At 39.9% G+C, this 20,677-nt stretch overlaps 2 protein-coding genes across 2 annotated transcripts in view; both read right to left on the reverse strand.

The window, feature by feature from the left end:
* Positions 1 to 5,583: 5,583 nt before the first annotated feature.
* On the reverse strand, positions 5,584 to 16,168 carry lrrc58b (leucine rich repeat containing 58b). The gene is made up of 4 exons (XM_083535998.1): positions 15,492 to 16,168; positions 9,833 to 9,961; positions 8,710 to 8,987; positions 5,584 to 8,038 (listed from the first exon to the last, which is right to left on the reverse strand). The coding sequence occupies exons 1-4, from the start codon at positions 15,947 to 15,949 to the stop codon at positions 7,845 to 7,847; spliced, it is 1,059 nt and encodes a 352-aa protein (XP_083392124.1). The 5' UTR covers positions 15,950 to 16,168; the 3' UTR covers positions 5,584 to 7,844.
* Positions 16,169 to 17,664: 1,496 nt separating this feature from the next.
* The window catches only part of fstl1b (follistatin-like 1b), a 60,768-nt gene continuing 57,755 nt past the window's right edge, over positions 17,665 to 20,677 (reverse strand). The window contains exons 10-11 of the mRNA XM_083537157.1: positions 20,349 to 20,440; positions 17,665 to 19,266 (exon numbers count right to left, since the gene is read on the reverse strand). Coding sequence (XP_083393283.1) covers positions 19,225 to 19,266; positions 20,349 to 20,440 — 134 coding nt within the window. The 3' untranslated portion in view covers positions 17,665 to 19,224. The remainder of the gene's footprint in view (positions 19,267 to 20,348; positions 20,441 to 20,677) is intronic.

Raw genomic sequence — 20,677 nt, forward strand, 5'->3', positions numbered from 1 at the left:
TCTGGCTCGGGTTGCAACTGATAGCAGGATCTCACACACATACACACGAGTGTGTGCATATGCTTACACGGACTTCGAAGCTGTTGCTTGGTGTTTTTCATTCTTTTAGAGGCCCATTGCACCCTTCTCCCCTATAGAGCTGGGTGTGTCCAATAACAGTGTTCACAGATAAAGGTAACTTTCAAAACCAGGGGGAAAAAAAACAGGAACAGCAGCTCTTTAAAACATTGAGTACAAGAATACGATTGTAAACCCATTTTGAAAGCCGCCATATCTGCCTCTGCTTGCTCCTCTTTTCTCCAGCTTACTAAAACAATGAGTAGAGCAGTTCAAGTTTACCCACATTACTGTCTGGCTGTGCATTCCTGCGGCTAGGTTTCCAGTCTGCCCTGTACAGGTAATTGCATGCACAGCATGACGATAAGGTGTGAACATAAACATGTTAATAAGGTTTGAATATCCTTTCTTTGTCCCAGACATGACCTGTATTAATAACCAGAGAAAACAAAAAATGCATCATTGTGTTAATGGAATCAACATGTTTTGACAGTGTTGACAGTGAGGATGTGACTTTTATTTTGGGAAACTTGGTGTTTAAGTGGTGCTGATCAACTCATATCATCCGTGGATCAACTTTATCCTCCACATTTTTGTGTATAAAAGAGCAAAAACTGGTGCAAAATTACCCGTGCAGGAATCTGGTTAGAGGCAGCTCAATTAAACAGCATTACTTTAGATAAATCAAATTACATATAATATTTCTTACACTTTTTGTTTTACCAAATCCTACAAAACAAACGTTGAACCTTTGAACTCTTTCCAGCTGTGTTTCACATACTGTTATTATCCCAGTTAGAGCCAAAAACCAATTATCTCTCTAAGAGTTGGATCTGATAATAAGCAGTTAACTTGGAGAAAACAAATAACAACAATACAAAAAAGTGAACATCTAAAAATAACCTAATTCATTCAAAACCTTTACATGTCCACTCCCAAATCTAATATATTGCCTCAAGGGCTTTGCAGGAATAAGAGTACCCTAGTGATAAAATTCCAGATTATTGCTAATTTGGCTGGATTAGGCATTTTTATGGTCAGAAATGATTGTGGCTGGAACAGCAAAAGAGGGGTGTGGCTTTCAAAATCCAGTACACATACAGGCTTGAAGTTCGGTCTTGTTTTCGTGGAAGTAGAACATTCTTTCAATTTAATTCCGTTTAATTTGTAAAGCGCCGTTTACAGATGATGTTCTTTCAAAACGGCTTTTGAAATTCGGAGGTGGTTGCAAGCCAGAGGCAATGAGGGTAAGAAAAGAAACCTTGAGAGGTAGTCATCCACTCACTCGGATTGTGTGAGGCAGGAATCTTCCACAAAGTGTTTACAATATGTTTACAATATGTTCATACATTCTTTCATCATATAAGTTTCCTGGGATGAGCATTGGGCAATCTTTATGATTATAGCAGCACTACATGTGCACAGTCTTGACGACAATATTGATTTTGGGGACTCCAGATGTACTTCTCCACATCCAGTGATCATGCATGAGTTCATTTCATTTTCTCATCACGGTGTATGCAGCTTAATTTGATGTTCCTTTCATGAGGCACAGCTTTCCTCCTGTGTTTGAATGGCATAGAGTACTATTGTTTGAGTCGGGTTGTTCATCTGTGGTAATTAAAGGCTACAAACAAGCAAGAGCAGTAAACTGCTGAAGTGTCAAAGTGTCCATCAATTTATAGATTAACCCTGGCTTTTTGTGTTCTGTTTGTGTCTAAGAAATACTTAAAATGTAGCTACAATCCATCAATCAATATATCAATCAATCAACCTATCCTTCCATCCAACAAACCATCTAGCAATTCATTAATTCTTCTTCTTCTTTTGGCTGCTCACATTAGGGGTCGCCACAGCAGATCACCATTCTCCACTCGGTCTCTATTCCCCCTGTCCTCTACATCTGCCTCTTTTACCCCAACTACCTGCATGTCTTTCGTCACCACGTCCATAAACCTCCTCCTTGGCCTTCATCTTTTTCTCCTTCTTTGAGGCTCCATTTTCAGCATTCTCCAACCGATATACCCCATGTCCCTCCTCTGCACATGTCCGAACAATCTCAATCGCAACTCTTTCACCTTGTCTCCAAAACGTTCGACATGCGCTGTCCCTCTAATAAACTCGTTTCTAATCCTGTCTATCATCGTCACTCCCAACGAAAACCTCAACATCTTCAGCTCTGCTACCTCCAGCTCCGCCTCCTGTCTTTTACTCAATACCACTGTCTCTAAACCATACATCATCCCAGGTCTCATCACAGTCCTATAAACTTTTCCTTTCACTCTTGCAGATACACTTGTATTACAAATCACTCCTGCTATCACTCTTCTCCACCCACTCCACCCTGCCTGCACCCTTTTCTTCACTTCTCTAACACACACTCCATTACTTTGCACTGTAGACCCCAGGTACCTGATCTCCTCCTCCTTCTCCACCTCTTCTCCCTGCAACCGCACCACTCCCCTCCCTCTTATTCACACACATGTACTCTGTCTTACTACTACTGACTTTCATTCCCCTTCTCTCCTGCACGTACCACCACCTCTCCAGGCTCTTCTCAACCTGCTCCCTACTCTCACCACAAATCCCAATATAATCAGCAAACATCATAGTCCACGGCGACTCCTGTCTGACGTCGCCCTTTAAACCCTTTCCTGTTTGCAGTGGGTTTAAAGGGCTCCACCTGTCCTGCACCACCCTCACATACTTCTCTGACACACGTGACTTCCTCATACAATATCACAACTCCTCTCTCTGCACCCTGTCATACGCTTGCTCTAAATCCACAAACACACAATGCAACTCCTTCTGACCTTCTTTATACTTCACCATCAACATTCTCAAAGCAAATAAGGCATCTGCTCTTCCTCAGGATGAAACCATACTGTTGCTCACAGATGGTCACCTCTTCTCTTAGCCTGGCTTCCACTACTCTTTCCCATAACTTCATGGTGTGACTGATCAATTTTATTCCCCTGTAGTTATTGCAGGTCTGCACATCTCCCTTATTCTTAAAGATCAGTACCAGCACACTCCTTCTCCATTCCTCAGGCATCCTCTCACCTTACAGAATCCTGTTAAACAATCTTGTTAAAAAGTCCACTGCCATCTCTCAAACGTCTCCATGCTTCATAAACTTCTCCATCCTTCTACCAGTATGTCTGGCGATCCCAATTCTGTTTCACCAACCTTTCTCCTTATGCTCTCCTGCACTTCCTCATTCCACCACCATGTCTCTTTTTTTCCTTTCTATTTCCAGATGTTACACCAAGTACCTTTCTATCTGTCTCCCTTATCACTTCTGCAGTAGTTGCCCAGGCTTGGGGCCGGCGCTAAGAGTGCACTGGCTTGTGCAACCCTAATCGGCTGGGTATCAATCCATTCATTCATCCATTAATCAATCAAACCATCCTTTTATCCATCTATTAATCTATCAAACCATCTATCCATCCTCTATAGCGAACACACATTCACGAGGGAGCCTGGAGCCAATCCCAGGGAGATTAGGGCACAAGGTGAGTGGGCAGGGTGTGAACCCATCAGAGAGCACAAATTTACACACATGTATTTAATACAGACAATTCGGAAATGCCAAACAACCTAAAGCTATTTTTTTTTTAAAAGGGGAGGAAACCTTTGATGCAAAAGGAGAACATGCAATCTCCACACACACAGGGCTAATATGGGATTCGTACCCCCAGTTTTGGTAGTGTTAAACTGTGCTGATCACAAAGCTGCCCTACAAAGATATTTAAAACCGAATGGTGCAGCGGGAGAAACGATGAAAAGAAAAGGGTGCTAGTGGCTCCTGGCAGGATTCTTAACTGAGAGAAAGAGCAGGCTGTAATTAACTACGGTTTGTTAACCCGAAGAGAAAAGGAGAACCCGCTCTATTCAGCAGCATTGATGTGTTTGATATTCATGTGATAATACAAAACACAGGCACACTGAATGGATGGAACTGCAAGACCGCAACTTGACAAGCAAATCAGTTTCTCTGGGGGAAAAAACAACAAAGAACAAATACTCTATGGTCAGAAGTTTGTGGACTTCTAACCATCATATCCATATACTTGTATTAACATTAATGGCATTTGGCAGATGCCCTCATCCAGAGTATCTTACAGTATATTCATCTCAATTTTGTTGAGTTTCATTAGTTTATTAGTTAAGTCATTGAACTTTGGATCCGAAGGTCATGAGTTCAAATCCTAACCACACCAAGCTGCCACCCCTGGGCCCCTGAGCCAGACCCTTAACCCTAAAGGTATGAATGAGATAAATGTAAGTTGGTCTGCATAAGGGCATCTGCCAAATGCTTTAAGTGTAAAAAAAAAAAAAAGTGCAAGTAGAGACTCCAGCAAGACTAGCTGTATATGAATTCACACTTGTCTTTATAAATGAATACAAACAAAAGTATTGAGACAGATGACGTTTCCAGCCATATATGGTTCTTCCCCAAACTGTTATCACACAGTTGAATATGATGCCTTTGCATACATTAGCATTACATTTTCCCTTCACTTGAACTAAGAGACTCAAACCAGTTCCTGTGCACAAAGCCAGCTCCGTGAAGATCTGCCGTACATGGGTTGGAGTGGAAGATCTTGAGTGGCCTCTTAGAGCTCTGACCTCAACCCTATGGAAGAGATCAATGTGAACACTGACTGCATCCCAGGTCAAATCAAGTCTTTACTAGCGATCTTGTGTCTGAATAAGCACAAATCTCCAAAAGCACACTCCGATATATAGTTAAACATCTTACCAGAAGAGACTGTTCTTTGAAAAGAACATAATTTTATGCTCAGGTGTCCACAAACTTTTGCCTATAGTGGATGGTGACTGTAAAAACAGATTCTCAGCTTTTTTTTCTTTTTTTTTTTTTTAACACTGGAAATAAAATGATGTACATAAGGCTATAAGATTCTCCTGAAGGGAAAGAAAACAAACATTTTTCTCTTTTGAAATAAAACTCTTCACTATGCTTTTATATTTTTACTATATTAGGTGACAAAGTGCATCTTGACTATCAATTAGAAGGAAAGTGTAGTGATGAATTTTGCCTTCATCATTTTAAATAAAATATACTCTATTCAAATCAAAAAGATGCAGAACAAGTGATGAAATGGGTTACATAAAGCAAAAGCAACACTTGGTGAGTAAAAAACGGTTCTTCCAGATGCAAATCACTATTGAATGTGTTGTTAAGATCACCTGTAAAATTAATAAAAAAAAATAAAAAATAAAAAAAAAACACCACACACAAAGAGCTGAAATATTAAGGTGCTACATATTTTTTCCCCCTGACTTTTTAAAATAACGTCTAATGTTTTTGAATAGTAAAGATGTGCCTATGGACAATAAGTACCATTAAATACATTTTTAAATAAATTATTGTTATTTTTTAATTCATCAAATGTCCTGTTTTGAATTGTTTTAAAATGTTGAAAATTAAAAAACCTCGTCCAAATATACCAAAGGTGAAATTACAAGTTTGTTATACACCGTTACAGAAGTCTTGCATGGAATTAGAACACTATAATGAGAATCTTAGTTCAACCCTTGCATTACTGACCGACAATGATGACCCCAGAAAGGTTTTTTTTTTTTTTAACCCCATGTTCTACTCGGTCTCTCCTCGGTTATTAGGATTAGCCTGTGAAAGGGGTGTAACAGCTATCTTAGGAGACAGCGAAGGCACAAAGTGAAAGATTTCTGTGACCAGCTGTTAAAGGCATACGAGAAGTCATTACAAGGCCACAGAGGTTTCTTACTATCACACATACACTCAGTCACTCATCATCAACAACAACATCTTTTGTATAATTCACAGTCTAATTGTTAGATTCAAAAAAATCTAAAAAGGTATGTGCGTTATACAAACATCACTACAAAGTCTCTCACAGAGCAGCAAAAACCTGCAAGAGGAAACCTTTTTTTTTTTTTTTCTTTACACATATACAAAGGCGCTGGTTCTAATCATCTAAAGAAAAGAAAAAAATTAGGGATGCACAGATTCTAGTTTGTGTCAGAGAGCATGCTGGTTTACATGCATTTGTAAAATGTATATATAAATATGCTTTGGAAAAGAGGACAGGAAAAGGCCATGATCTGTGCTCCATCTCAGTGTGAAAGTTCCTCCATGTAGGATGAAGAGTTTCCAACACTGCAGCATAGTCTAGTTTGAGAAGGGAAAGAAAAAAGAAAAAAAAAGAAGCTCTTTGCCAGTTATGTTCTTCTTGAATTGATTTTTTTAAAACAAAGACAATTTTAACACTTCATAACATTATTAAAAGTGACAAAACAAGCCTAATGCAAGTACACACACACACACACACACACACACACACACACACACACACACACACACACACACACACACACACACACACACACACACACACACACACACACACACACACACACACACACACACACACACACACACACTTTTCTAAACCAGAAAGCATGCAGTGAGAGTCAAAACTTTGGAAACACACTGTTTACTGCATTCATGTTCCTTACATAAGAACGTATGTAAGATGAAGAACAGGAGAGAACATATTAGCAGATTGCCTCACCCCCACAGTCAAACATGAAGCTTAATGTTTTGAGGTTGTTTTAGAGCAGGGAAAGTTGGAGACTTATTCTGGGTGAATGGAAAACTGAAAAGAAAAAATAAATAAATAAATAATAATAATAATACACAACATGGCTCCTATTCCATACACCCTACGCAATTCAGTCTGGACTGAGGCTAATTGGAAACAATTTCACCACAGAACAAGAAAATGCCCCCGAAGTGTACATCCAAGCTCTGCAAGTGTTATTTAGCAATTTTTTCAAGAGTTGACTGTATTTCGGTTAAATGTTTGGAGAAACTTACTGTCCGGATGCAACGAGTGTGTAAAGCGGTTCTTCATGCTAAGGGAGAATTCTTCAATGAAAATATTTCACGTTTGTACGTTTATATATTTATTTGATCACAGTAAATCTTCATACTGTTAAATAACCAAGTTTGTTTCATAGAAACAAAAGGAACATGCATGGGTCTCTAAGTGAAAAAAAAAAAAGACTGTTTCCAAAGTTTTGACAGACTCAAGACTGCAAAAAGACTAATAAAACTCCATTTTATCATCAGCATCAGTATGGATATTACGGGGTACTAAAAAATGTGCATCCCTAATGATACTTTAATGCCAGTGTCATCATTTTAGCACCACATGGACCCCAGGGGTGTAAAAATAAAATCCGCAGGCAAAAAAAAAAAAAAAAAAAAGATAAAGTCTGTTACATCTCAGTCAGAACAGGTGATGAAAGTAAACAGGAAGTGACGTCCCTCTAATTAAGGCACATGGAGATACCGGGTGCGTGCTGAACAGCTACTGTGTTTCAGTACGGCTTTGAACACAACCCTCGCCTAATTTGAATTCGGAGTGTGTGCACGCTGGAGTGTAATCTGAAAAGCTTGCGATTGCGGAACATTCGAACATCATTCAATCATCATGAGAAGAACTGGAGCATCATAACTGAGGAATATGATGAAGCCTCATTTCTCAATCATTAATTGTGTCAAAAACAAGTGTGTAATGGCTCTTACAGAGGGTTTGTTGTGAGCAGTACTGAAAGGCAGAATCAGTGTACTTGAGCTCAATTAAACAAATTTTTGGCTTTCGATGACTGACCCAATCAGGTGAGCTACAAAATTTAGTGCGTTTGAAGAAGCAGCACCAGTAAGAGACTGTGTGTGTGTGTGTGTGTGTGTTATGCGTGTGCACGCATGCGCATTATCCTAGCAGAACTCTCTGCAGCCGATCGGCTGGGACGGTGTGGTCGTCGTCCGAGTCGGCGTCACTCTGAGGGTTGGAGCTGCAGGGAGAGGTGCATTCTGGGGAGCACAGGTAGTGCATGAGCGGCAGCCGGTACTTCCCGCAAAAATCCACAAACTTGATGTGGCGCACGCATGAGTCAAAGTACACACCTGCAGAGGAAGTGATATATATACAAATTAAATTCATATTATACAGGTTTATATATACACACTACTTTTTATATTTTTAAGGGGGAGTGGTAGCGCAGTGATTAAGGTTCTGGGTTACTGATCGGAAGGTCGGGGGTTCGAGACCCGGGCTTGCCAAGCCGCAACACTTGGGCCCTTTATCATGGCTGACCCTGCGCTCTGACCCCAGCTTCCGCTCTGATACGCAGCGAAAGAATATCACTGTGCTGTAACGTATACGTGACCAACAAAAGCTCGTCGTCTCCTATGTGGACGAACGAATTGAGATGACTGACTTCTCAAACCATCCGTGGTTCTTACCGTCCTTCTGACCACATCAGAACCTGACTTTACTAACGCACAAATCTCCAAAATCTAGGTGTACATCTTCCCAGAGGAGTGGAGGTTATTATTGTAGCAAACGGGGACTAAATATATTGTTATATTATTCTTTTCATGTGTCCACATACTTTTGACCAAATCTGGTGCCTTTGAGAAAATGCTGCGACTCCAATGAAAACCTAATACAAATGCGCAACAACTACAGGAACTGTTGCATTAAATGTATAGTGTTCTACAGATCTATTGTTCTCTATAGTCCCTTTCACAACTAATGTAAAGCTGGGAGACTTCTCCATCTCACAATGTCTCACCTCCACACTTGGGGTTAGGGCACTTGCTGGCCAGGTCCAGGTATTTGACAAGGTCCCCGGGGAGGTCCTTCTCCGAGTAGCGGAGGTTACGGGTTTTAACGGTGCGACCCGCCAGCTCCAGCAGCGACGGAGGGTCATAGGTCATGTCCTTAATGAAGCGCACGACTAGTGGATTGCCACGGAGACTGAGCTCCTGGAGCTGCACTAGGCTGAGGATTTCACGTGGCAAATAGGTCAGGAGATTATTGTGGAGGCTGAGCGAGCGCAGGGAGTGGAGCCTGGAGAAAGGAGAGTGAGAAAGAGACAGAAATCGTTACGTTTATTTTGTCGTCACAATTATTTTTATTGGGACATATGCAAAGAGAGATACGAGAGGAACTGAACAGAAAAAGATAATGAGAGAGACAGAGAACCCCGAAGAGAGAGAGAGAGACACTGATAGAGTAAGAAACAACATAGGGGAGGAAACAGAGGGATAGTGAGACATTGAGAAAGAGAGATAGAGGGAGACAGAGAGAGTAGAAGAGAGAAAGAAAGAAAGAAAGAAAGAGAATGAGTATCTCAGTCAGGGAGAGATAAAGAGAGAAAAAGACTGGGTTGGAAACAGTAGAGTGCAAAGGATGAATGATGAAAGATAACCAAGTGCCTTGTGCAGTTCTAAGGGACTTAAAAAGAAGACCACTTGGTGCAGTTAAGAATAATTCCACATGAACAACCTAAAGATCCAGGACGTTACTGTAGAGGAACCAAAAAGCACCATAAAGATAGAACTGGACTGTAATTAACTGCTACAACGGCACAGGGCTGCAACTTCCATGAAGTTTTGCAACAATGATGGAACTAAATTTTCTGGACATTCGGAGTCACCCAGATAAGAATGGGTTCGCTTTTGAGTCCGATTTCTCTCAAGGTTTGCTCTTCATACCATCTCAGGGAGTTTTTCCTTGCCGCTGGCTTGCTCATTACGGATAAACTAAAATAGGGACTTGTTTATGGAGCTGAAATGTATTTATTTACGTAAAGCTACTTTAAGACAATGTCCATTGTTAAGAGCACTATACAAATAAAACTATTGAATTGAATCGGTGTGTGTGTGTGTGTGTGTGTGTGTGTGTGTTCGTACCTGGTAAACTGGGGTGGGATGCTCTGGATGCGGTTGTCACACAGAGCTAGATAGCTGAGCACAGGCAGGTTCGCCAGTTCCACTGGGATGGATGAGATCATGTTTCCTCCCAAATACAGCAGCTCCAAACTGCAGAAACACACACACACACGCTCAGTGACAGCAATAATGATACACTACACCATTTCTCTTTCCTTTAACCGCATGCACCTGAATATCCCACTACGATTTGTAAAGTTTACAATTCTGCTTATGTTCATTATAATGCTAATTATGCGTAAAAAAGGAGGAAAAGTCCTTATTCCAGGATTTGCGGAAAGAAAAGACCTGCATTAATAATGATGTTACTGTTATTGTCACGTGAACTAAAGCTTCACTTCAGGCTGTATGCAATTCAAGTTTTAAATAGTCCTCAGGGATACAGCTATTTAATTTGTGTGTGGGTTTGTGGTATATGAAAGGGTCCCCGTGTACACATTCAAACACACCAGCATCGTATTACTATTGAGTCCAACATGTTACAAACACACAAGCGCACACAAACCTTTTCACAAAATCTTTTCTCTATTAGCCTGAGAAAGGAAGAGACAAGAAAGTGTGTGCGTGTGTGTGTGTGTGTGAGAAAAAGAGCGAGCAAAGGATGTGTGTGAGCTGTCCTGCTTTCTCTACTCTTCTAAGCATGCAGTGTTGGTTTCCTTGAACACAGCCATTCATTCCTTTATCAATGACCCATTCTCCTGTAGAGGCTGCCGAGCCGAGTCTCTCTCTCCACACACACACGGAAAGAAACGGGGCAGGTCGCTTTAATGGATTGACCCAGTGTGTAATGTGGCCCAGTGGGACAAGTGGGAATATGTGTGTGTGTTCTGAAATAAACTGCAAACCTCAAGAACTAACCTGAACATTTACTAAGAGTAAAGCCTACACATGGGGTGAGATAGCTGTGTGACACACTAAAAACAACCACCACCCCCACACACAATTCATAATACCATAAGGCGCAATAACGATATCCATACCGTCAAACCATACACACAAGCCATACACTTTATAACCACCAGGGGGAGCCATGACGAATGTGCAAAAGTAAACACAATAAACAACTCCAAGCTTCTTTTCATGGGGAAAAAAGTGAGTCTTTTTCAGGTTACATGTTTTTAAGTCATGCTACACTCTGTTAAAATGTCAAACATACAGTAGTTATAGTAATGTGTATGATGTCCTGATTCTCCTTATTTCTTCCTAGTATTCATTTGGAATCTACGGGATCTTAAGCTTTAGCCACGCTGCTTCTTATTTGTGGAATCTACTTCATGATATTCACCACAACAACTATTTCTCCACTTTCAAATCTTGTTTTCTTATTTGTTTTTTCATTCTAAATTGCTAATTGTTGTTAACTGTATGCCTCGAGTGCCATGTAAGGAGCCCATAAATAAGTCACTAAAATAACGAATACAAGCTCTTAAAATAAGGTTTCCCTTTAAAAACGTGTAAAATATATAAGACCCTTTTCCCAGTGCAACCCCTTTCTAATGATAAAGTGTGTTATGACCCCCAGCTCCTTTGTAAAATCCCAACTGTAGATTACCCCCGAACTGCCACTGTACTTTGTTCAGCTGTAAATCGACATTAAACTGTCTTCTGTGGCCTGAAGGAGGCCATTATCAGACTTTAAAAACACCCCTTAAATACCCCAACAAGGGCTGAAGAGATTCATTCTCCCAAAAACCATAGTGAAATCCTGGGTCTAAAAATGTATTCTAACATTTCCTGAAGAATTTTATCAAAATCAGGGAGTCTTTTCTTACCTAATCAGCTGGAGTGATTTGGATTTGCTGACTCGGCACATACTTCGCTTAAACACCGGAGTGCTGAGAGTTTGGTTTTTCACAACACGTGAAATGGCACGACTGAAATTTCAGATGATGAATATAATTTATAATCGAAGGTGCATTGTGACTATATAAAAGTCTTCCATCTCAGGAAGGTCTATTTCGTTGCAGATCAAACTCCCAACCCATAGAGATTTCAAATAGAAGTATGCAAGATAAGTTGGTCATGTAATTGTGTTCTTTTGTCGTTTTTTTTCTTATGTTGTGAAACATGCAAACATGCAATTTTGCTCAAAACAACCTGAGAATCCAATCAAATCTGCGAACGCCAGATAAAAGTGTCCTTTACAAAAGCCTCCCCCCCCCCCATTTCAAACACACCCAAAGTATAAGCAAAAAATTTCCTCAACGCAATTCTGTAACAGGAAGCAAAAATCCACTCTAAAACCTTTTTAGGTTTGTACTTCCTACCAGTCTGAACAGAGGTCAAAGGATCATAGTCGATCACATGGCATGCGTATGTTTCCTGTAAGTAAGAAAATTGGACTCTAGAACAGAGATGTGTGTCTGTCACAAACATTAACAGTCAGAATCGATCTGACTTTATCCAGAATGTCAGGAACTTGCGCTCAGCCGGTCCTACTTCATAAATCAATAAAACAAATCGCAGACGTCCAGACGTGCTGTTGAGAAACAACTGTAAAAGTACAACGTCTCTTGAATCAGTAATGGGTTATAAAGTTTGGCCATAGCTTGTGTGTGTGTGTGTGTGTGTGTGTGTGTGTGTGTGTGTGTGTGTGTGTGTGAGACACTGAAACATTAAGATAAGGTATATTGAGTGGTCAACGTTCACATGCTGCTCTCGTGGAAGGAAAATGATTTGTTCTCCACGTCACTCTCTCACTACACTGCGTGTCTGACCCGGAATTACAGTCTTTCTTGGGCTACATAAGCACAACCATAAGCACCTCATCAGTTCCTCATTCTCATTGGTTCCTCGTAAGAACGCCATCTTTTTTGCTCTTGGAAAATTCTTGTATAAAATTGTTCCTCTATTCTTTTCCCCTTCATAACATTTACCTCACATATTCCCTTTCGCACCATCACCCTCAGCAAACGTTTCACTGTGTATGACCCCTGGGATCAGATATGTTTAAAACTCAAGAAGAGAATATAGAAGACCACACTAAATATGATCCAAGCCATAAATTAACAGATGATGATATGGACACTCTTTTTACTGGAATGAAAAGTGATCTCTGTCTACAATGCCTTTAGAGTGTGGAGAGAATCAACCCAGCCTGGAACCAGGGCAAGTCTCCAGATATTGAAGGATGGTCACACCTCCCTCTTTCACAAACTTCTTTCAATTGGGTGATGTTCTGCCTGTACATATATTTGCTCATGAGGGGTCATAGAACGTAACCTCCGCGAGTATCAAGGGTGCACTGCATACACGTTCTTTCCTTATAGCCTGAGAGACAGTGACAATGTTCACCATCACTCAATCACAGAGGGGAACCGATTGATCGGGCGGTTTTTAGATATTTTCGGTGTAATCGTCATCAACTGATCGTGCTGCAAACTAGACTGATTATTAAACAGGCGCATTTGACAACAAAACTGTGCTGCGCTTGCTTGAGAGAACATAACTCTCCCATACCAGCAGGTGGCAGTAGTCTGCATTCGACGTCTAAAAAGGGAAACCGAAAGAGCGAGAACTGTAAATCCCGCGGAACTCCCAGGGGTTGTGTTCTGAGACCCCCCTAGAAAATCCGCAAATTTTGGACGCAGCCCCTACGGTACCGTAGTGAATTCATCTAGACGTTATGTCAATTTAATACGATATTGTGGTTTTTTTTTTTTTTTTTTATCCTTTTATGTAATTTGCCAAACATTTCGACCATCAGCTGCCCTGATTTCTTAATATCGACATCGGCCAGAGAAAAACCCATATCGCTCGACCTCTACTCAACTTTGGTCTTCACTATAGTGGAAATAACACATACAATCTGCTTAAATTGTATGATTTTGGGTCTGAAATTTATATATGTCTTTATGTCGCTCCTGATTCTCCATTGCTGTGAGGAAAACCCTTGTGCTGAGGTTTTTTATTTTAGTAGCGGTGGAGAGGGAGGAAGCAGCAGCAGAATGTCAAGTAGCTCACAGAGCAAAACACCAATTCAGCACTCGGTGTGTCCAGTGGCTCCTTACAGTAGCAGTCAAGCCTCAATAACATACTCTGCTCTAGATGTTTCGCTCTGTGCCTGGTAACAGGTTATTAATCAGCTTTGTTGGAACAAGAAGAAATTGTGGAGATGGATTTCTATTGTTCCAGAAATCTTGCATTTTGTTCAGATGCAATTTTGCTGAATATTTTTCCTATGGGAAAAAAAAGCCTTTTCCTAACCATTTACAGTTTTTATTACTAATTGTGTGGCAACAAAAAAGCCTTTAACATGCTAACAGAAGACTTTAAGAATGAAACTGCGAGAAGGTCCACTTATCAGAACAACAGTAATTTTTTGTTCTGAGAAGTGGACCTTCTCACAGTTTCATTCTTAAAGTCTTCTGTTAGCATGTTAAAGGATGTACACAATCCTCACTGAACAGTGTATGATAAACTGTTTTTAAACGGCCTTATAACCCTTCACCAGATTAGTGAGCAGCATCAAAATGCTTCTCTGAGACTGGGGCTGATATCCTTTCTTCTGGGCATGATGTAGACCTCACTGCATTTCACCAGTAACACATGGGTGACCCTTTTTAGTTACAAGTGCCCTGCATTTTTTTTTTTTATGCAGTTAATTGTATTTGTTTGCTTATATAAGATTATGAAGACCACAGAGTTAAAATAGATGGTGTAATTTCTTATTTATCTGAGACCATCTCTCTCAGGAGGGTATGTTTCTGACTATGAAATCACATGTATGTAATGTATATTATAGAGAAGATCCAGACCTGGTGAAGCAGTCTATCTCAGAAAGACTATATCTGAGTATATTATAGAGAAGATCCAGACCTGGTGAAGCTGTCGAGCTCAGGAGAGATGTGTCTAAGCATGAGATTTGGATGTAAAATATTTTATATATATATATATAAATAAAAAAAGAGCGGATCCAGACGTGGTGAAACTGTCCATCTCAGGTGGGACGTGTCTGAGTAGGAGATATAGTTGAAATGTAGATTATAGAGAAGATACAGATCTGATGAGGTTTTCTATCTCAGGAGAGACATATCCGAGTAGGAGATACATGAATGTAATGTATATTGCAGAGAAAGTTTTAAACGGGTGAGACTCTTTATCTCGAGAAACGTGTCCGAGCATATTTTAGAGAAGATCCAGACCTGGTGAGGTTGTCTATCTCCTGAGGGATGTGTGAGTATGAGATATGGATGTAATGTATATATTAGAGAAGATCCAGACCTGGGGAGGTTGTCTATTTCAAAAGGGATGTGTATGAGTACGAGATATGGATGTAAGGTATATATTGGAGAAGATCCAGACCTGGTGAGGTTGTCTATTTCAAAAGGGATGTGTATGAGTACGAGATATGGATGTAAGGTATATATTGGAGAAGATCCAGACCTGGTGAGGTTGTCTATTTCAAAAGGGATGTGTATGAGTACGAGATATGGATGTAAGGTATATATTGGAGAAGATCCAGACCTGGTGAGGTTGTCTATTTCAGGAGGTATGAGTATGAAATATGGATGTAATGTATATGTTAGAGAAGATCCAGACTTGGTGAGGTTGTCTATCTCAGGAGGGATGGATGAGGTTGAGATATAGAAGTAATGTATATGTTAGAGAAGATCCAAACCTGGTGAGGTTGTCTATCTCATGAGGGATGTGTCTGAGGCGGTTTCCTCCGAAGGACAGTGACTGTAGCCGCTGTAACTGGAGCAGTTGTTTGGGAATCTCCTCGAAGCGGTTCCCGCTGAAATTGACCACCTCGAGTCTGTGTAAGGAGCTGAGGTCTTTGGGCATGGAGGACTCATCCAGCCGGTTGTTTTTAGCAACCAGGGTCCTGAGTCGTGTCAGGGCGGTCACGGCGTCGCACAGGACCGACAGCCCGTTGTTACTCACGTCCAGGAACTCGAGGCTCGAGAAGCGGCTGATGGCAACCGGAAGCGCTGGCAGTCTGTTGTAGCAGAGGTGAAGTTGTGTGGTTTCAGTCCTCCGTTTCTCACTCAGACTCTCAAAATTCACACTGTTCAAGTTCAAATGGGACAAATCCAGCACGCGTTCTCCACCTTCAGCCCCTTCCATGGCATCCATGCTCCTATATGTAAAATATATAGATAATAATTACAAAGAAAACAAGCCCTTGTGCGAAAACCTTGCACTCAGCTAGCTGCCTTTAAAGCATGATCAGTCCAGGAATTTGAGAAGCTTCCACTCCCATGAGAAGCTCATAATACTGTAGTTCAAACCTACATGCACGAGTATTAAACAGTGTAAGCTGACTCACCGCCCCGTAACCTGTATAATTAAAACACACGCTACTCATTTCAATATAGAAAGATTTGTTTATTCAGGTTCCGGGGTTATAACTCCAGCTCTTGTTCACGCCTACGTCTAGATTAACCCTTCACTTGGCACATGGAGCTCAAGTTTTTACTGTTTAGATTTCATTTCTCTGAGCAGCAAAAAAAAAAAAAGAAGCCAAAACAGAAAAACATGTTCAATAAATCTGTCACCTTTTATATGCAAAAGTTTGTTAGGTTTGATGTTTCTGCTGATTATGTGAAAGCTCTCTAAAATGTTATTATGCAATATTGCATGGAGCTTACCTCACTCAAACTGCTGCAAGAGTCTGGTATATTACACTGCTCCATTGCAAATGCAAACATGGTGCAAATGCTTATCTGTAAATAACTTAATGCATGCATGCATCTTTTGCTGTTAAAATTATGCATAGGCACTTTATTTCAAAAAATCTGATTTATAATAGAAATGCACTGATTGTAAATCTGACTTGTGCATAAGTGAATAGGTTCTTTTGTCAAAGACCCAAAAAAGTCTATCCGGATTATTTTCAAGAAATAATTTGGATGTGTAGAAACAACCTGGAGAATTGAAGTGTGCATTTTTACAAATTCAGTGTGAATTCAGCATAAACATGCTATGTGTAAAAAAAGATGAAAAGTTTTCAATACGTTTTTCAATTTAAATAAGAATAAGACATTTTTTTTTAGAGCTTTGAGGAATGTAAAAGAAAGAAAAAGCAATCCAGTGTTCAAGACCCTGATTATTAATTATCACCCATAATTTCTAGTTGTGTTTAAGCAAATGTGTAATATTGACTCCTATGTGCAAAAGGTGTTCAAAGGTTTTTTTTTTTATTTATTTTTGCTTGAGTCTTATCACTTCCATGTAGTTAGAAAGCCTACAGAGATTTGATGGATCATGTTTTTTATTTGTATAGCGCCTTTTTTTTTTTTTTTTTAAATAGACATTGACTCGAAGCAACTAAAGTTTGTAGTACACAAATAAAGTTTGTAATAAGGTTAGCTAAAAGAATGTAAGTTTATTGCATATAAGGTAGTTCCTCATAATTTGTTTATTCCTGATTAGTAAGCCAATGGTCACTGTGGCACATAAAAAAACTCCCCTTTACACACCATTATCCTATATATATATATATATATATATATATATCAAATTCATACGTTTGTCACTTTTTGCATTAAACACATCAGCATAACAGATGCAAATATGTATTCTGACTTTACATCTTCTGACATTTATTCAGAGAAACTTACCATTATATAATCTGAAAAGCTGAGGGTTTCAAGGGCTTTGCTTAAGGGCCCAGGAGTCCCTTTGTATTGATGGGATTTAAACTCATGATCTTCTGATCCAAAATCCAACATCTTCTCCACTGAGCTACCACACTCCACAGAATAACTCTGTCAATCAATATAATCATACTTTCAATATCTAATGAAAAACAGAACAAGGCAAATAAATGAGCATCAAACGCTGAACCGTGGTGTGTATTTCTTTTATTGATGTACAGTACATAGTCATAATACAAGTAAAACCAAATACAATTCGGTGTTAACAAGATCGTCTTCACACTGAAATGGTGTTGTTCTGTCTTAGTCGGTCTTCTGCTTGACTACTATAACACTGCAAAGTTCTTCATGGAATCCTACGATCTGTGATTAGACATGAGAGAAGGCCATTCTGTCTGCGTGTGTATATTTAAGGCACTCAGTATCATAAAAACTTGATATTAGTGGATTAAAAAAGAAAAAGAATGTGAGAAAATACACACACACACACACACACACACACACACACACACACACACACACACACACACACACATACACACATACACACACATATGCAGTAAGAAAGCCTGAAAGCTAAAGAGGTGACCGTGAATCTAATCGTCTAATCTTCAATCTGAGAGTTGTATGAAATAAAAGGTATGACGATGTTGCTGGGTCCAGAGTACTGCTTTACCTGGAGGATCTGTACAACATTTAAACACTTGTAACATCACACTTTGGTTGTTTGGGGGTTTTTGTTTGTTTGTTTGGCTAGCTCGCCTCTACGCAAAACAACTCCCCTCAATTCTGCTCCAATCAGCCCATTAACACTCATTCCCATTCTGCTTTTTTGTTCTTTTCTTTTTTTTTTTTATTCACATGTTGCTGACAGAAATGAGCACAGCAAAAGCGCTTTAACACAAACTACTCCTAAATAAAGCAATTCCGCAAAGCGAAGCAGAGCATCCATGCTGTGAAAACATTCCTGTTGTGTTTTTGGAGAAGAAACCATTTTCTTTCCGCGAAAAAGCTGAAGAATCACAGTTTTACGGAGGAGTGGAGCTCCTATACACATCGGCAAAAACAATCTACTCTTTTTTTCTCTAACCTGCGATCTAGACGTACTCTAGGAGCATGCTGATGCAAGAAAGCTGCACTGCTAAAAAAGACAGTAAGAAAGAAATCCATATTAGCACCTTTTTGAAAGGTCTCAAGACTATGACCGTCTTGTCTGCGTGGACACAGCGAGTGTGCGAAAAGGAGACCTTAGCTGACATTGCACTTGCGTACCGAGAGTTGGCATACTCCGCTCTCTCGCTTCATGTTATCTCGTGGCTTGATACGCTAAGTAATATAACTGACATGGTGTAACAGCTGTGTCATTCCAGCAGGTCTCCCTCCTTCACTATTCTGCTCCATCGCCTGCCATTGTCTCAATCATATGCAAAAAATGTATATCTAAATCTACACTGAAAAATTGTGACAAAAAATTTAACATTGAGTAAAAAAATACAAATACAAAAAAAAAAAAAAAGTGCTGGGGCACCTTTGCATGATAGTATATAAAAAACAATGTACAGCACTTATTGACACACAAACACAGACATAAAGAAGGACGTCAACCTAAAACGATTATAATGTCGTTACACAGAAAAAGCAATGATAGATAAATGTGGTCAAAGATAGAAAATAATACATGATGTGGTTCTCCCAGTAATAGTGTGTCATCTCAGGAGTCCTGACTGTGACCTATTCCTCCTCGTTCCTTTTTTAAACCTCCTTTGTGCTGGACTTTATCTGCTCCATGGTCTCCTGTTTGAAAAAAATTTTTTTGGTCTTATTATTTAGGCAACTCATATTTACCTCTAGTTGGTATTTACTGGACTGTCCAATCAAGTCAAGTTTATTTCTATAGCACTTTTCACAACAGACATTGTCTCAAAGCAGCTTTACACAATTTTAAAGAGTTAAGGTGAACGATGTGTATTTATCCCTGATGAGCAGCCATGGTGATTGTAGCAAGGAAAAACTCAATTAGATGTTATGAGGAGGAAACCTTGAGAGGAACCAGACTCAAAAGAGGAACCCATCCTCATTTGGGTGACATCAAGAGTGTGATTATAGTCTTTAAACAATACAGAACACTGGAGAGTGAGAACTAACTGGAATGTAAGATTATGAGTAATGTTCTTTCTACAGACTGTAAACTGTACAGACAGCAGCAAACCACAACGAGTATGACAGGGTGCTATTTAAACCAACTCCTCGATAGTTTGGAGCTGATAAGTTTATAGCTCTTTACAGTACACTGAAGTGCGACTGCATCAAGGACTTGTCCTCATTTCAGTTATGTCCGCTCGAATCTGCAGCTTAAATATCCTAAAGAATATTAATATACACCTTATTGCCAAAAGTATGGAATGTGCTTTATGAGCCCCAATTTGCTCTTATGATTTGTGCTCATCAGCCAAAACAGTGTTAGTAAAGTCATGTACTGATGTAAGGTAAAGAGGTCTGGCGTGCAGTCAGCGTTCCAATTCATCCCAGAGGTGTTCAGTAGGGTTGAGATCAGAGCTCTATAGCAGGCCACTTAAAATCTTCCACTCCAAACCATGTACACCAGATCTTCATGGAGCTGGCTTTGTGCACAGGGGCATTGCCATGCTGGAACAGGTTTATGTTTTAAGTAAACACAAAATTCTATTATACCGCCTCCAAAGACGTCTTATACAATTGTGTGCCTCCAGCTTTGTGGTAACAGTTTGGAGAAGAACCGCATATGGCAGGAAAGGTCAGGTGCCGCAATACTTTAATCCATATAGTGTACTATAAAACGTTTGACATTAGACTTATTTATGTTATTAATGGGAAAGGATCAAAAATAATGAGGGAACCTGGTGTTTGTTGAGCTCGGCCACACGCAGACTCCACTCCTCCTCCGTCATCGTCTCATCACCGGTAGACGGCTCAAGAGCTGGGGTTTTCTCTGTGAGCAGAATATTAATTACAACAAAGCTTCAAGTAAGGGTCTGCAGCCACATCTTTCACTTCTTGTAATAATTTCTTCTTATACAGGGCCCAAATGGGGGTTACATACTTTTGCCTTCAACTGTATCTTTATTAGAATCAAATGTGATGTATGGACAACAAATCTGAATAGTATTTTTGTTTATATAGAATGCATCTTTACACAACAAATGGCACTCTGAATAACGTTTTGACA

Source organism: Silurus aristotelis (genome assembly GCF_946808225.1).
Source record: "Silurus aristotelis genome assembly, chromosome: 3".
NCBI lineage: Eukaryota > Metazoa > Chordata > Actinopteri > Siluriformes > Siluridae > Silurus > Silurus aristotelis.